The sequence below is a fragment of the Carcharhinus amblyrhynchos genome, chromosome 10 (assembly GCF_965287045.1).
Source record: "Carcharhinus amblyrhynchos chromosome 10, sCarAmb.v2.hapA, whole genome shotgun sequence".
In the NCBI taxonomy this organism is placed as follows: Eukaryota; Metazoa; Chordata; class Chondrichthyes; order Carcharhiniformes; family Carcharhinidae; genus Carcharhinus; species Carcharhinus amblyrhynchos.
In genome coordinates, this window is record NC_137333.1 from 52608938 (window position 1) to 52627049 (window position 18112).

Below are 18112 nucleotides of genomic sequence, written 5' to 3' on the forward strand. Positions count from 1 at the left end.
ACTCCACTTTCCTGTCTGCTCCGCATAACTCTTGATCCATTCATCTCAAGTTGGACTGACGTGAACAAATTCAATCACCCAGCCGCCACTGCCGTGGGAACGAAAATGCCATATGTTAACCCTGAGAGAAAAACATTCTCCTAATCTCAATTTAAGAGTAAGAGGTCCCCTGTTTAAGACTATGTCCCCTAGCTCTAGTCTCTCCCACGAGAGGAAGCATCCATTCTGTCAGTTCCCCTCAGGATGTTCTATCTTTCAAGAAGATAAACCCTCATTCAGCTTGACTCCAAGTGGATACGTCTAATCTGTTCAGCCTTACTTCATAGGTTAAGCCCTTCATTGCAGGGATGAGTCAAGTGGGATGGTGTTTAGCATAGTGGTTAGTGCTACTGCCTCACAGCACCAATGACCAGCTTTGATTCTAGCCTTGGGTGACTGTAGCGTTTGAATGTTCTCCCATGTTGCATTAGTTTCCTCTAGGTACTCTGATTTCCCACAGACAAAGGATGTGTAGGTTGGGTGGATTAGCCAAAGTAAACACAGGGGATTTTGGGAGTTGGATGGTAGGATGCCCTTCCGGTGAGTCAGTACAGATGTAAGGGGCTGAATGGCTTCTTTCCACGCTGTCTGGTTTTTATACTATAATTGTTCTGTGTACTGCTTCCAATGTAATTAGATCGCTTTCAAATAAAGAGACCAAAACTGTACACAGAATTCCAGATGTGGTCTTGCCACTGCCCCGCACAGCTGCAGTAAAATGTCTCTATCTTGTGTTCCATTTCTCTTGCAATAAACACCAACATTCCATTTTGCCTCCCAAATAGCTTGCTGTACCTGCATATTAACTTCTGTGACTTTTATGACCAGGACGCCAAGATCCTTCTATACCACAGAATTCTGTAATCTCTCTCCATTTTAAAAGTGTACTCCTTTTCTATACTTTTTGACAAAAGTGGACAATTTTACATTTTCCCACATTCTACTCCATGTGCCAATTTTTTTGCCTACCCAAAATGTTTATATCTCTCTCTTGACAGCTTACTTTCTGACGTATCTTGGTAGCTAAATTTGCTGATGAGACCATATATTCAGCCCCTTTCATCCAAATTGCTGACGAGATTATAAGTAGTTGATGCCCCAGCATGACTGTTGTTGGAACTTCCCAACCTAAAAAAAAGACTAACTTATTTCTACTCTCTGCTTCCAATCCTTTATCAATGCTAATATGTTAGCCTCTACCCTCTTACTTTGTGCAATCATCTTTAATGTGGCACTGTATCAGATATCTTTCAGAAATCCAAACACACCACCTGGTTCCCTTTATCCATCTTGAATGTTACTTTGTGAAAAATCTCTACAACATGTTGAACGCTGCTCCTATTTCTTATGTTATGAACACACTTTCCCTTTCCCAAAGTCATGTTGACTCTGCCTGATCACATGATTTTCTTAGTAGCTTATATTCTCCTTCATAATGGATTCCAAGAGGCGATTGATGAAGCATCTAAAGATGTTAGGGCCTAGCATATTACCCTAAGGAATTCCTACAAGGATGTCCTAGGACAGAGATGCTTGACCTCTGCCAGCCATAACCATCTTGCTCTGAGCTAGGTAAGACTCCAACCACTGGAGAGATTTTTTTTTCTCTAATTCCCACTGATTTCAGTTCTGCCAGGGCTCCTGATGTCATACCCAGTAAAATGCTGCCATGATGTCAAAGGTAGTTACTCGCACCTCGCCTCCTGAAGTTCAGCTCTTTTGTCAGTCTTTGGGTCAAGATGTCATGTGGTTAGGAGCTGAGTGGCCCTGGCAGAACCCAGACTGCTAGTGAGCAGGTTTTTGCTGAGTAACTACTGCCTAACAGCACTGTCAATGACACCTTCATCACTTGCCGATGATCGAAAATAGACTTGTGGGACAATAATTGGCTGGGTTGAGTTAGGCAACTTTCCACATTGTCAAGTAGATGCCAGTGTTGTAGCTATACTGGAACAACATGGCTAGTTCTGGAGCACAGCTCTTCAGTACTATAGCTGGAATGTTGTCAGTGCCCATGTCCTTTGCAATATCCAGTGCCTTCAGCTATTCTTGATATCACATGAAATGAATCAAATTATCTGAAGACTTGACATTTGTGATGTTGGGGACGTCAGAGCGAAGTTCTTTGGTACAATTAGATCTTGGATCCATCCAAGACGGCAGGTTGGGCACCTGTCTAACAGCTCATCTAAAAGACAGCAATTTCAATCATATAGTGTGAACTTAGCACTGGGCCCCCAAGTCTGCAGCGCTCTCCTTATCAATCTGGATTATGTGCTCAGGTCTTGAAAGTGGATTGAACTTGCAACCAGTTGGCTCATGGGCAGAAGTGCTGCCACTAAGCCAAGACTGACAGATTGTAGAAATTGACATGGTGGATGCTAATCCCAGCAATTGGGGAAACTCAGTTTACATCAATAGATAAAACTTAATTTGGAGCTATTTTCATGGTGAAAGTTTCAGCAACTTTAGGTGTACTCAATTTTCAAATTCAACAAATTCTTTAATCAATCGACGTGAACAAATAGATGCCAGTCACGAGCCTTGTTTCCCTGTGAATCATGACTTTTTTTAAAGTTCTAATGTCTTAACTCTTGAGCAAGTATTGGAAACTGCCCCTGTGAGAATTGAAGAAGCTAAAATCACTTTAAAGACATTTGGTATCACATGCACTTTTCTTGCATCTAACACAGTCCCCTCCTCCCTCCCCCCTTTTCCATATTTGACATGCTAATGTAGCTGTACTGGCTAGTATATTGCTAGTTCTGAGCAGAGTCTTCAGCACTATAGCTGAAAGTTCATGGGCTTTCCCTGCATCCAGTGCCTTTGGCCATTTTTTGATTTTATTTAATTATTTGAAGATTGGAATCCTGTGTTGGTGGGGACCTCCAGGAGACAGATCTTTTATTCCAGCAATTCTGGCTGAAGAAGATTGCAAATTTTTCAGCCTTGTCTTTTATGTGTGTTAGACTTTTCATCCCATTTAGCTGTTTTATTCATGATTGGATGTGACAGGACTTGGAGTTTTAAACTGACTTGTTGGCTAAGGGATTACTTGTCTATGGCATGTTGCTTCTACCCCGTGGTGCTACTGAGTCATGCTTTGTAATAGATGTTGAACTCTGGATGGGGGCTCATTCAATTTCCTTGCCCATTTTCAGTGGTTTCTTCCAACTGGGGTTCAGCATGAAGATGTCTATGATTCATCACCTGAAGAAAACAGTAGGTGGGCATCAGCAGATCATTTCCTTGTCCATACCTAATGCTATGAGACGTTGTTGAGTTTGGAGTCATTGTCGAAGAGTCCCAAGGTCATTCCTCCTTGATTGTATACAATTGTCACCACCACTAGTAGATCTATCCTTTCAGTGGGACAAGACGTATTCAGGTTTGGTATTGGAGGAGTCTGGAATATTGGCTGTTAGATAAAATTCCAAAAGTACTGCTATAGCTCAGTTGGTAGCACTCTTGCTGCTGAGTCAGAAGGTTGTGGGTTGAAGTCCTGTTATAGGATTGGACCACAAAAGTCATGGCTAACATTTCAGTCTGTACTAAAGATATGCTGCAATGCAGGAGGTGCTATTGTTTTGCTGAAATATATAAATCGAGGCCCAATCTGCCCCTTGGGTGAACAAAGAACAGCACAGAAACAGGTCCTTCGGTTCTCCAAGCCTGCACCAATCATGTTGTCCTATCTACACCAACCGCCAATCCCTCTATTCCCTGCCTGTTCATGTATCCATCCAGATAAGTTTTTTAAGAGGTCCCAACATATGTGCCTCAACCACCTCATTTGTCAATGCATTCCAGGCCACTACCACCCTCTATGTTTAAACCCCCCCCCCTACCTTGTGCCCCCTTGTAATTGTCATTTTTGCCCTGGGGAAGAAGCTTCCAACTGTTTACCCTATCTATGCCCCTTATTTTATAAACTTCTATCAGGTTTGCCCTTCAGCCTGTGTCTTTCCAGGGAGAACAATCCCAGTTTAGTCAGCCTTTCCTCACAGCTGATATCCTGGTAAACCTTTTCTGTACTCTTTCCAAAGCCTCCACGTCCTCCTGGTAGTGTGGTGACCAAAATTGGACACAGTATTCCAAAAAGGCCTAACCAATGTTTTATATAACTAACATAATTTAGCAAATTTTATACTCTGCCCCGTATGATTTTAAAATGCCATGTGTTTTCTTTACCACCTTTTCCACCTGTGCTGCCACTTTTAAGGGTCTGTGTACCTGCACGTGAAGACCTCTGTCGATGCTGCTGATGGTTCTGCCATTTATTTTATAGCTCCCACCTGAATTGGACCTACCAAAATGCATCACTTCACATTTGTTCGGATTAAATTCCATCTGCAGTTTATCCACCCAATTTTCCAGCCTATCTAAATCCTGCTGTATGCTCTGACAATGTTCATTACTATCCGCAACTCCAGCAATCTTAGTATCACCTGTAAACTTGCTAATCGGACCGACTATGTTTTCTTCCAAGTCATTTATATATATTAAAAACAGCAGAGATCCCAGCATTGATTCCTGCAGAACCATTCATTACAGACCTTTATTCAGAAAAACACCCTTTTATCACTTTCCATACCACTACTTTGAAGAGATAGGGCATTGTCCCTAGTATCATGGTCAGTATTCTATCCCTCAAGTAACACTGCAAAAGCTAGGTTATCTGGTTATTATCACATGGCTGTTGTGGGAGCTTGTTGCATGCAAATTGGCTGTCACTTTTCCTACATTACAGCAGTGATGCAAGATGAAGTAGTTCGCTGGCTATAAAACTGTTTGGGATCATTGGTCATAACAGGCACGAGGCTTTACAAGTCTTCAGGCCACTTTCTTTCTTTTGGTACAAGTCTCCAGATGTTGGGAACAGGATATTAGAGTCACCTGGATATTCCATGCCAGAATCTGGTGCTTGTGTTAATACCAAGTGTTCAATCCAATTTTATTCTTCTTATGTAGCGCTTGGATACAATTGAATAGCTTGTTTGGCAATTGCAGAAGGCAGTAAAGAGTCATCAAATTGCTGTGGAAATCTGGTAAGAACAAAAGATTCCTTCCTGTAAAGAACATTAGCCAACCAGAAGGGTCTTCATGACGGTCTGGTCTTTATATGATCACCATCACTGATGCCAGCTTTTTATTGCAGATTTTTAATTAAATTTAAATTGCCAAGCTGCTGTGTAGAGTATAGGAACATATCACTAGATCATTAATCATTGTCTCTGGATTGCTAATCTTGGCGCATAACCACCATGCCACTTATGTTTCTGTCTAGTTTTGAATACTATTCTCCTCCCTTTAAAAACCACTGTCATTCTCTCTGCCAGCTCTGTTGTCCTTGTAAATTATCACATACAACAATGAAGAACTTGAAAGAAGATAACTCTAACTATTTCTCCTATAACCCTGAAGCTCGCCAACCCAATTTCCACCTCACCCACAACATTGAAGTGGTACTAACCAAAGTTACTGATGACTAATTCTATAACTATTATGTATGCTGCTTCGTCATTCTTGATCGATCTCTGCAGCTTTTAACACGTTGATCACTCTGCTCTCCTCCAGTGCTCACCTCTCTCTTGTCCAATTCTGTGTCTTTGACTTCACCTGGTCCCATTGTTAGCTATTCACTTGCATTGTTTCTGCCTGTGGAATTGCCCAAGGATCTTGCTATACGTTGTCCCAGGGCAGCAATTATTTACAGACATGGGATGAGTTTCTTCATAATGACACCCATCTCTTTCAACCTATCCATTGCATCTCCTTATACAAAATCTAGTAGATTTTGCCCATCTTCATGCCCACTCACCCGATTTGAACTAGATTGTTTGGGACACTGGGATTCGATTAAACGCTAAGTTGAGCTCCTGATCCCTTATCTTATCGATTTTAAAAAGATCTTCTGCTTATCTGTTGCTGAAATTCTCATCTGTCTCCAAACTTGACTATTTTAAGACTTTCTGGCTTTTTATTTACGTAAACTACAACTCATCCAATATTTTGCGTTTGTCATGCCATTTTCTGAACTGTCTCACCTTCTTGTCACCCTTGTGACTTACTTTGGATTCCAGTCATCTGAGGCTTCAAAATTGAAATTGCTGTCCTTTCTAAAATCTATTCAGGGCCCCACTTCTTCCTAATTTTGTAATCTGCTCCATTCCTACTACCAGTATTAAACTTTTTTATCCCTCTCATTCAGGTTTCTGCATTCCTTGTCGTTTCCATTTTCCTCCTCATTCACAGTCTTGGGTTGAACATAAGAACATAAGAAATAGGAGCAGGAGTAGGCCATCTAGCCCTTCGAGCCTGCCCCGCCATTCAATAAGATCATGGCTGAAACGTCGTGGCTCAGTTCCACATTCCCACCCTCCCCCCATAACCCTTGATCCCCTCTCTTATCAAAAACCCATTAACCCATGTCTTAAAAATATTTAGCGAGGTAGCCTCCACCACTTCAACGGGCAGAGAATTCCAGAGATTCACCACCCTTTGAGTGAAGAAGTTCCTCCTCAACTCCGTTCTAAACCGCCCCCCCTTTTATCTTGAGGCTGTGCCCCCTAGTCCTACTATCCTTTCCGAGCGGGAAGAGTCTCTCCACCTCTATCCTATCCATCCCATTCATCATCTTATACGTCTCAATGAGATCCCCCCTCATTCTTCTAAACTTAACGAGTACAAGCCTAGTTTATTCAGCCTCTCCTCATAGCTCAATCCCCTCAACTCCGGCATCAGCCTAGTAAACCTCCTCTGCACTCCCTCCAAGGCCAAAATATCCTTGCGTAAGTACGGCGCCCAAAACTGCACACTACTCCAGCTGCGGCCTCACCAATGCCCTATACAGCTGCAGCAAGACCTCCCTACTTTTATATTCAATCCCCCTTGCTATGAAGGCCAGCATCCCATTCGCCTTCCTGACCACCTGCTGCACCTGCAAGCTGGGTTTTTGCGACTCGTGCACAAGGACCCCGAGGTCCCTCTGCACCGTCGATTGAACCTCAGATTTTAAACAATTTGATCCAGCGTTCACCCCATCAAAAGAACTGCCAATGTCTAGCTCATTTGCCATTACAACCCTCTTGTACGTATTGTTTATCTCTAGAATTGACTGTTCAAATGTTGTCTGAGCTGCCCTTAACAATCAATTTCAGTTCATTGAAATGTCTGAATATGCTATGCTGCAACAAGTTGTACCCATCCCTATTGCCTTATTCTCACCATTGATGACCTTGTCTTCAACAATGTAGACCCCACATTCTGATAACCCTCCCTCAGTTCTTCTGTTTCACCTCCCTTTTGAGATCCATCTCGGACCAAGCCCTTCATCGTACTTTCTATATCTTCTTTGTGGTCATGATCATAAAATGCTAAGCCAAAGTATTTTAGGAAGATTTTCTGCATTTAGGACACTTTGTAAAGCCACCACAATAGCAGTGCTTGTATCTCTATACATGATTTTTTAATGTGGAAAAAGTCTTGAAGAACTTTGAGCCATAATCCAAATATAGGCTGCTGAGCCAAAGGAAATATCAGGCAATGTGACCAAAAGCTTAAAGAGGTAACTCTGAAGGAGAGTCTCAAAACAGGCCAAAGTGTTTAGAGCTGGAATTATTGAGTTATTTAGCAGCTGCCAAAGGTGGGGCTGAAGTGCGTGGGTGATGTATAAGAGACCAAAGTCTGAGGAAAGAAGAGTTAGAAGCTTTTAACATAAGAACATAAGAAATAGGAGCAGGAGTAGGCCATCTAGCCCTTCGAGCCTGCCCCGCCATTCAATAAGATCATGGCTGATCTGTCGCTGCTCAGTTCCACTTTCCCGCCCTCTCCCCATAACCCTTAATCCCCTCTCATCAAAAACCCATCAACCCGTGTCTTAAAAATATTTAGCGAGGCAGCCTCCACCATTTCAACAGGCAGAGAATTCCAGAGATTCACCACCCTTTGTGTGAAGAAGTTCCTCCTCAACTCCGTTCTAAACTGCCCCCCTTTTATCTTGAGGCTGTGCCCCCTAGTCCTACTGTCTTTTTTGAGCGGGAAGAGTCTCTCCACCTCTATCCTATCCATCCCATTCATCATCTTATACGTCTCAATGAGATCTCCCCTCATTCTTCTAAACTCTAACGAGTACAAGCCCAGTTTATTCAGCCTCTCCTCATAGCTCAACCCCCTCAACTCCGGCATCAGCCTAGTAAACCTCCTCTGCACTCCCTCCAAGGCCAAAATATCTTTGCGCAGGTGCGGCGCCCAAAACTGCACACAGTACTCCAGCTGCGGCCTCACCAATGAATTGTGCAGATAGGGAAGGTAAATGCAATTAAACAGTTTAAAACACAAGCTGAGAATTTAATCATTTTATTGCAAGTAAGTTTTATTTCCTTTTTCCTTTATGTTCCTCCCTTTCCTTCCCCCACCCCATCAATAGGGAAGCTCTGGACCAAAAACATGAGATATTCTAAGTTTCTTTTGGATTCTTCCCATCTGTGTTGTGTTGGACAATACTAAAACATAGATGCACTCCATATTCTGAAAACAATGCACCTTTGTTTTGTGCAGAAATGTACTCTTGCTGGGTGTCATGTTTTTTGTATTTTTTTCAACTTTTCAGAGCTGGAATGAGCTAATTTGTATTGGGGAGAAAATAGTGAAGGGTGCCACTTTGCTTAAAGCCTTTTGTTGTTCTTGCAGTGCTCTTGGTTTTTGTACTTTAAAGATCACGTTGGTTTTCAAGTGTTGTCCTATCCCTGGTTCTCCAGAAACTGCATTGGTTCTGCTGTCATTTTTGTTTTTGAAGGTTAAACTCTTGCAGTTTACAATTTGACACCTTGTTGTTCCACATATATTGTGCATTTGTTTGAAAAGGAGTAACACCCATCAGTCAGCTTGTTTAGGTGATTGTGCTAAGTGTTAAGAAAATCCATATGAGAGAATGTGCAATTGAGTTACTGGAAATTTTGCTGCTGAGTGAGAATCCACTTCCTGTGTTGGGTTCTGCAGTCACCACATCATGGATGGCATTTAAGTTTTGTTCTTCACCCTACAAGATTCCTCCAACTTGGTTTGCTACATCTAATTTTTTAGCTTAGTAAGTATAACTAAAACCGAAATGGATTTTTAAAAACTGATGTTTTAAATTAACTAGTACAAATAAATATTTCAAAAATTATGTTGTAGGATAATGCATAATATGACAACGTGATGCATGTATTAGACAAAATTCGATTGAATATATAGTAGAAAGAACAAGGATTGATGTTACAAAGCTAATTTTTGCTTTGAGGTGCGAGACTATTCACTAACTGCTGTATGCTCTTTTTCAGATCTGATTCAGTGTACAAATGAGATGAATGTAAACATACCTCAGCTGGCAGACAGCCTTTTTGAAAGAACTACAAACAGCAGCTGGGTGGTGGTGTTCAAGTCTCTCATCACAACCCATCAAATGATGGTTTATGGAAATGAGGCAAGTCTCTCAAATTACTTCAAATTTTGGGTTGTGAAAGGCAAATTGTGTGTGGATGAATGTTTCTGTTTTAATGGTCATCTTCTAAGGAACTCCCAAGTTGTGGTTTTGAATAATGAATCCGAATAAGAGTGGAAACCCAGATTATGTTTTGGTTTTATCAAATGAAGAAAGAATTGTATTCTGAAAATCTTTATATTTCAAAAGACTCCCAGATGGTGAGAGAGATGCGTGTTCAGTTGATATGTTTTGGTGGAGAAATGTTGGCTTGGAAAACTGCTTGCTACTTTTCAAATGGTGTAAGGGTTTTTTTTAGTTGCACCTGATCAAGTTGACAGCATCTGTGTTGTATTTCTGACTGCACTGAAGTGTCTGGTATGATTAAATACTCAAGCCCTGGAATGGGCTTGAATCTGTAACCATCTGAGTCAGATGACTGTTACCACAGCCTAACTGTTGGAAAGATGACTACTTGGATTTCTGCTAATCATGCTTTAAGATTTGTTGGATGCCCCAAAAGATGTCCTATCTTGCCACCTTGCACAACTGCTGCAAAAAAAATTGTGCAATTACAGGTGTAGGGAAATTATTCATTAGGTTATGACAATTATGGCATAGCTCCTTTAGTGCATTAAAACATGCATGGCAGTGATGCCAGCTCCAGAAGTATATTGACAGCTTGGGTGAAGTAGATTATACTGGCTCTGGGTCTTACATAGTCATTTCATCTCTTAAAAATGTAATGAAGGAAACCGTGTATGGGAGGGGGGTGTGATTGATGAAATGTTCAAGTGGGAACTAATTTTTCTTTAACCTGTACAGCGCTTTATCCAGTACCTAGCTTCAAGAAACACCTTGTTCAACCTGAACAACTTTCTAGATAAAAGTGGGTTGCAAGGTGAGTATAAATTTAATTTATGCTTTTATTAAACTCAACTTTTTGACAATTGTATAATTTATTTATATCTGAAAGCAACAATTTTTATATTAACATTCTTGAATGTTTGCCTGATTTTTCAAAGGAATGAAGAAATTACAGTTCTCAGAGGCTGGTTCTAATTTCTGGCATGATCTTTAATTGCTCTTTGTTCTAAAGTAGCCACTGCCATAAACCCAGAAACATTTTGCCTCCTGATCAAATTGTGATTCTTAAAACTATTGCAACCTGTACTATACTGTTTCCTCCGGGTGCTCCGGTTTCCTCCCACACCCCAAAGATGTGCTCTTAGGCTAATTGGTTTCCACCAAATTGACACTATTTCTTCCCTGAATCTGACTGAGTAGGGTCCCATTCGTAGACATGCAGGGTAGAATAGGTGTAGGGCGATGCAGCGGCGCGGGCTCGTTGGGCCGAAGGGCCTGTTTCCCGTGCTGGGTTGTTCTTTGTTCTTTGTTCTTTGTATACTCTGTGGATAGCACAGTGGTTAGCTGTGCTGCCTCAGAGTACCAGAAACCCAAGTTCGATTCCAGCCTGGGGGGTCCAAAGATGTGCAAGTTTGGTGGATTGGCCTTGGTGAATTGCCCCTTATTGTCCCAAGATGTGTAGTTAGGTGGATTAGCCATGGTAAATGCGCAGAGTTACGGAGATGGGGTGAAGGGGAGGGCCTGGGTGGAATGCTCATTTGGAGAGTTGGTGCAGATCTGATGGGCTGGATGGTCTTTTTCTGCAGTGCAAAAATTCTATGGTTATAAATATAGTGGGCTGTAACTTTTTGTGATATAGCTGGGGGTACCCCAAAGATGCCTGAGGAAAACTGCCAAAACCCCTGCCCCTCCCCCCACCCAGAATTTCCCCGATAAGGTTTCCGTGGCAATTGTTGCCTGAGAAGTTCAAAGTTAAATCGCAAACTTCAGATGGTTCCAATTATGGAACATCAATAATTACCCAGAAGAATTAAAACCACTACCACCACCTGGTAGTTATCTACAGCAGCCAGGCCTCCTCCTGTCCAATTTTTCAGGTCTTGACCTGAGCATGGTGCCCTGTACAATTCTCACCCAGCTTGAGCCAGAAGGTCAGACAAGACTTGGATGAAAAGCTTCCAAGTTAAGGCTCTGACTCAGATTGCTACTCCATGGAACTTCAGGCCCAGTTCGAAGCTGATAAATTCTAACCACATTTTGATATTTCTTGTTGAGACCTCAAATGAAGCTGATTTCATCCAAGTTAACTTAATTTTTAGGCAAAATGGTGGGCATCAGATTTATTGGATGATAAAAACAGAGGATGCTGGCAAAACTCAGCAGGTCTGACAGCATCTGTAGGGACAGTAAGAAGTCTGACAACACCAGGTTTAAGTCCAACCGATTTTATTTGATAGTAAACTTGCAAGTTTTCGGGGTTTGCCCCTTCGTCAGGTGAATGGCGAGCTCTGGCCTCAGACAGAGCATATAACAGCACAGACAGTTTACAGATTACTGATTAGAATGTGAGTTTTTACAACTAACCTACTATTCAAGTCTTAGAGGCCAACAAGACTACTTCACTGCACAGGACCTTCAACTGATGCTATACACCAGATACATCGATAACATTTTCTTCCTTTTGGACTCATGGTGAACAATCACTGAAACAACTATATGATGATGATGTCAACAAGTTCCACCCCACCATCAGACTCACCATGGACTATTCTCCAGAATTGGACACACACATCTCCATCAAGGATGGTCACCTCAGCACCTCATTGTATTGCAAGCCCACAGACAACCTCACAATGCTCCACTTATCCAGCTTTCACCCTAAACATGTTAAAGAAGCCAGCCCCTGTGAAAAAGCCCTCCATATACACAGGATCTGCTCAGGTGAGGAGGATCGTGACAGACACCTCCAGACGCTGAAAGGTGCCTACGTAAGAACAGGATATGGCGCTCGACTCATCGATCGACAGTTCCGATGCGCCACAGCGAAAAACCGTACCGACCTCCTCAGAAGACAAACATGGGACACGGTGGACAGAGTACCCTTCGTCGTCCAGTACGTCGCCGGAGCGGAGAAGCTATGACATCTTCTCCGGAGTCTTCAACGTATCATTGAAGACGAACATCTCGCCAGGGCCATTTCCACACCCCCACTTCTTGCCTTCAGACAACTGCACAACCTCAAACAGACCATTGTTCACAGCAAACTACCCAGCCTTCAGGAGAACAGTGACCATAATACCACACAACCCTGCCACAGCAACCTCTGCAAGACATGCCGGATCATTGACATGGATGACAGCATCACACATGAGAATCCACCAGGTACACAGTACATACTCTAGCAACTCGGCCAAAGTTGTCTACCTAATATGCTGCAGGAAAGGATGTTCCAAAGCATGGTACACTGGGGAGACCATGCAGACGCTACGACGACAGATGAATGAACATCGCTCGACAATCACCAGACAAGACTGTTCCCTTCCTGTTGGCGAACACTTCAGTGGTCACGGGCATTTGGCCTCTGACCTTCGGGTAAGCATTCTCCAAGGCGGCCCTCACGAACACAACAGCGCAGAGTTGCTGAGCAGAGACTGATAGCCAAGTTCCACGCACACGAGGACGGTCTCAACAGGGTTCATGTTGCACTATCTGTAAGCCCCATGACTTGCCTGGGTTTACAAAACTTCACTTGCTGTACTCTCTGGAGACAATGCACATCTCTTTAACCTGTGCTTAATGCTCCTTCCACTCACATTGTTGGCCTCTTTAAGACTTGAATAGCAGGTTGGTTGTAAAGACTCGCATTCTAATCAGTAATCTGTAAACTGCCTGTGCTGTTATATGCTCTGAGGCCAGGACTCTCCATTCACCTGACGAAGGGGCAAACCCCCAAAGCTTGCGAGTTTACGATCAAATAAATCGGTTGGACTTAAACCTGATGTTGTCAGACTTCTTACTGTGTTTACCCCAGTCCAACGCCAGCATCTCCACAGCATCTGTAGGGAGCAGAGTTAACGTTTCAAGCCTGCTTGCGTTTGACAAGGTACCTCACAAGAGGTTATTGCAGAAGGTCAGGGGACATGGAGTTGGGGGTAGGGTGTTAGCGTGGATAGAGGATTGGTTGTCAAATAGGAGGCAGAGAGTGGGGGTCAATGGGTGCTATTCGGATTGGCGGTTGGTGACTAGTGGGGTGCCCCAGGGGTCGGTGCTGGGGCCTCAGCTATTTACCATTTATATAGATGATCTGGAGGAGGGAACCGAGTGCAGGGTGTCGAAATTTGCTGATGACACCAAGATTGGGGGAAAGGCAAATTGTGCGGAGGGTGTGGAGAGTCTGCAGAAGGATCTAGATAGGCTGGGCGAATGGGCCAGGAAATGGCAAATGGAATTTAATGTTGGCAAGTGTGAGGTGGTCCACTTTGGTAGGAATAATGGTAGGAAGGACTATTACTTACGTGGCGAAAAACTGCAGCAGGCGACGGTGCAGAGGGACCTCGGGGTCCTTGTGCATGAGTCGCAAAAACCCAGCTTGCAGGTGCAGCAGGTGGTCAGGAAGGCGAATGGGATGCTGGCCTTCATAGCAAGGGGGATTGAATATAAAAGTAGGGAGGTCTTGCTGCAGCTGTATAGGGCATTGGTGAGGCCGCAGCTGGAGTACTGTGTGCAGTTTTGGGCGCCGCACCTGCGCAAGGATATTTTGGCCCTGGAGGGAGTGCAGAGGAGGTTTACTAGGCTGATACCGGAGTTGAGGGGATTGAGCTATGAGGAGAGGCTGAATAAACTGGGCTTGTACTCGTTAGAGTTTAGAAGAATGAGGGGAGATCTCATTGAGACGTATAAGATGATGAATGGGATGGATAGGATAGAGGTGGAGAGACTCTTCCCGCTCAAAAAAGACAGTAGGACTAGGGGGCACAGCCTCAAGTTAAAGGGGAGGCGGTTTAGAACGGAGTTGAGGAGGAACTTCTTCACTCAAAGGGTGGTGAATCTCTGGAATTCTCTGCCCGTTGAAGTGGTGGAGGCTGCCTCGCTAAATATTTTTAAGAAGCGGGTTGATGGGTTCTTGATAAGAGAGGGGATTAAGGGTTATGGGGAGAGGGCGGGAAAGTGGAACTGAGCCACGACAGATCAGCCATGATCTTATTGAATGGCGGGGCAGGCTCGAAGGGCTAGGTGGCCTACTCCTGCTCCTATTTCTTATGTTCTTATGTTAATCAGAACTAGAGAGAGGGAGAATATATTAGACATTTCACCTGCCTCCCTAGCATTGGTTGATGATGGTTTAGTTGTGCTGCTAAACATAAATTAAATTTTAAGATATTTGAAGGAGGAGGATTTCTTTTGGGAGAGTTATGCAGTAAACTGATATTGGCGATGAGTTCAAATAATGTTCTCTGGCTTGTTCAAAATTTCAATATAATTGTGGTTGTGAAGAATACATTATCAACATTATAGAAATGGAGGTCAGACAAATGGAGATTAACTTGGCAAAATAGTTAGAATTTAAAATTAATATGTACAAGAATTTTGGTTGTTTAACTGTAATGTAATTTGGGCAAGTTGTATAATACCACAGCAAATTTTATTCTGAACTTTTGAGATTTATAGTTGACACAAATGATGATCCCCCACATGTTGAATATGTAATGCTACAATATAGTCCCCTTGGATTACTTTTCTCACCACCCCTTGTATGTCAATATCATTCACAGTTGATGCGTTTTACAGTCATTTCAGTGAATGAGGCAAGGGATAAAATTAGTGGCGAGAGTACATCAGCCATTTATTGCCAGACATGTAGTCTTCAATCAGTTTAACAATGCAGCAGTGATAGTGCTACTGCCTCGCCAGATACCGTCAAGGGGTAATATGGAGATGGAGATGGAACCAAGAATTGATTCTTTTGGTTACTAGAAGTAGTAGTGTCAGAGTGCGATGATGAGCCATGGCTAGAAATGCTTTTAGTTACAGTCAAATAGATAAGCCTGGAAGGTGCAGAATAGTAAGGAGGTGATGTTGGACTGTGTCGCAATTGACTGTGTCTGATGTTGCAAAGGAAAAGATGGATGATGCACTACAGTTATAGTTGGAGAATATTGTTTGTTACTTTGGTTAAGGCGGTTTAAGTACTGAAAGTCATTAGTGAATCCAATAATCAAAAAATTCAATAGAAGTATTAGCAATTCTTCTCAGTGAAGGACCGATTTGACAGTCTGGCCACATTGTTGCTGGAGAAAATTTCATTCTTATCTCCATGGCATTGGATCACATTAAGTCAATGGAAAAGAGGCAATTTTAGCTGAGAGCAATGTTTTTCGAACTTTTTTCCCAGCAACGCACTTTACCAACTGGTACTATCCCTCATGACCCGCACCACATTTGCTTATTACTTGTGATGGGAAGGAGAGCCAGAGACACAATAATTCATATTTGCAATCGATTTTACTATAAAGGGAAAGAAAATTGGCACCCGTTGCACATACAGGACACTTTGTGCCAAGTGCATGTACAGGGCACTCTAACCTGTTTGTCTTCACCTCATGTGGTCATACACTATTACAGCAAGAATTCATGAAGAGAAAACGGGGAGAGTGATCAGGTGATCTTTGGGAATCATTTTTGCCCACCCATGTGCGGGTCATGACCCCCCACTTTGAAAAACACTGCTTTAAAGACTACTGGTAATGGCTGTATTGTTATACCAGTGGGTAGATAAAGGCTTTGTAATGATAAGGGAAGCTTTACTATGCATTTTATACCTGCTAGCTTTTCTAGCAGTTTTTCTAGCAAGTGATTCCAGTGGAGATCAGATGCAATTACCAAGGGTCCTGAATATTTGTTCGTGTTGAAAATAATTAATTTCTTGAAGAGTAACAGTGAATGGAATAGCATTACAGTTCATGCTCCTCAAAAGGATTATTGATCTCAGTGCTAAAGATCACTGCTCGCTGTAAAAGGGTATATGAAGTTGGATTGCAGATCATCCATGATCTTATTTAATGGCAGAACGGGCAGGAGGGACTAAGTGCTTTACTCCTGTTTTTGTCTTCCTCACTCTAAATATGTTTGAGATAATTATTAACTATAATAATGTGCTGCCTTATCTAAGAAACAGGTGTCTATCTTCGGGCATAGAAAGAGACCTGCTTTTCAGTGTGGCATTTGGGTTGTAAATTTAAAAAAAAAATCCCAGGCTAAATTGTTGCTGGACTCTTTTTGGCTAAAGATCTGAGGGTGAATTGCAGGGGAAAGCTGTGTCGATTGTGAAAAGAGTCATAAATTCAAGCCAGGGCTTGAAAATTACAACTGAGGCTAGGACCATTTTCCTTAGAACAGAAGAAGCTGAGGGGTGACTTGATTGAAGTGTACAAAATTATGAGGAACGAAGATAATGTAGACAGAGAATTACATTCTTATCTCCATTGTCATTGAATCGCATTAAGCCCACAGAAGAGGCAATTTTGCTGTTTAGAAGAGTATTTTTCAAACATTTTCTGGTGACCCGCTTTTACCAAATGACCATCACTTGTGATCCACACCATGTTCACTTTCTACTTGTCTCTGGCTCTCTCTTTTACCTAGCAAAATAATTCATGCCTACAATTGGCTTACTGGAAAGGGAAAGAAAATTGGTGCCAAGTGCATGTACAGGGCGCACTGATCTGTTTATTCTTGGTTCATCTGGTGATGATCTGTGCTGAAGTATAAGCATTTACTCGAGTGGAAACAGAAAAGAAAATCCCTAGTGGAGAGACCAATTGTCAGATTTAAGGTGATGAATAGAAGGATTCGAGGGAATATTAGGAAAAACATTTTCACCCAGAGGGTGGTTGGCCTCTGAAATTAACTGCCTAGATTGATGGTTGAGGCAGATTCGCTCAAATCATCAAAAGGTACCTGGATCTGTGCATGAATTGCTATAACCTGGAAGATTATGGGCTGGGTGCTGTAAGGTGGCATTAGAATGGGCTGCTAGCGTTGGAGGCCATTGCAGGCATTCTGGGCTGAATGGTGTCTCTTTGTGCCTTAACTTTTCTATTGTTTCTAAGATACTAAATCATAAGTGCAGTCTTATGCCTTGAAGACTGATTTGCCTTTTAATCTGTGAAAAATAACTTTTGTTAATGGAACTGTATTGCCTAAAGAAAGCAATTGTTTAATATTACTGCATTGTTTATTTACTGGACTCTGATGTCTCAGCTCTCAGACAATTACATATAGATATTTCACAATTGTTTATAAACTACATGACTTTATAGTTTTTAATGATCAAAACCAGTAAAAGCTTGTTTTTTATGATTATTTATTTTGTAACATTGATATTTTGTGTTTAAGGATATGACATGTCTACTTTCATCCGGCGCTACAGCAGATACCTAAATGAAAAGGCAGTCTCCTACAGACAGGTTGCATTTGACTTCACAAAAGTGAAAAGAGGGTAAGGCCTACCATGATCCTCCCAAATATTGATTTTCCTTTTTATTATTTAGGTAGATATAAATGAATGAAAAATTACTAGTTGAGTTGTTTTGGTCTGCTGAACATCTGCTTTGAGCCATGTCAACTACAAATTTTGTGCACACATGTTGCCTCTATTTTGATGATCCCAGTTAAATAGTAGACTTGTATTATGGTGGACAGCAAATAAATAGTTCCTACTCATGAAGGCAGTGACCGATGCTT

At 42.2% G+C, this 18112-nt stretch overlaps 1 protein-coding gene across 17 annotated transcripts in view; it reads left to right on the plus strand.

The window, feature by feature from the left end:
• Positions 1-18112, plus strand: part of picalma (phosphatidylinositol binding clathrin assembly protein a) — a 115047-nt gene that overhangs the window by 17698 nt on the left and 79237 nt on the right. For all 17 annotated transcript variants that reach the window (XM_080197032.1, XM_080197039.1, XM_080197034.1 and 14 more), the window contains 3 exons: positions 9363-9505; positions 10328-10403; positions 17765-17867. In XM_080197032.1, coding sequence (XP_080053158.1) covers positions 9363-9505; positions 10328-10403; positions 17765-17867 — 322 coding nt within the window. The remainder of the gene's footprint in view (positions 1-9362; positions 9506-10327; positions 10404-17764; positions 17868-18112) is intronic.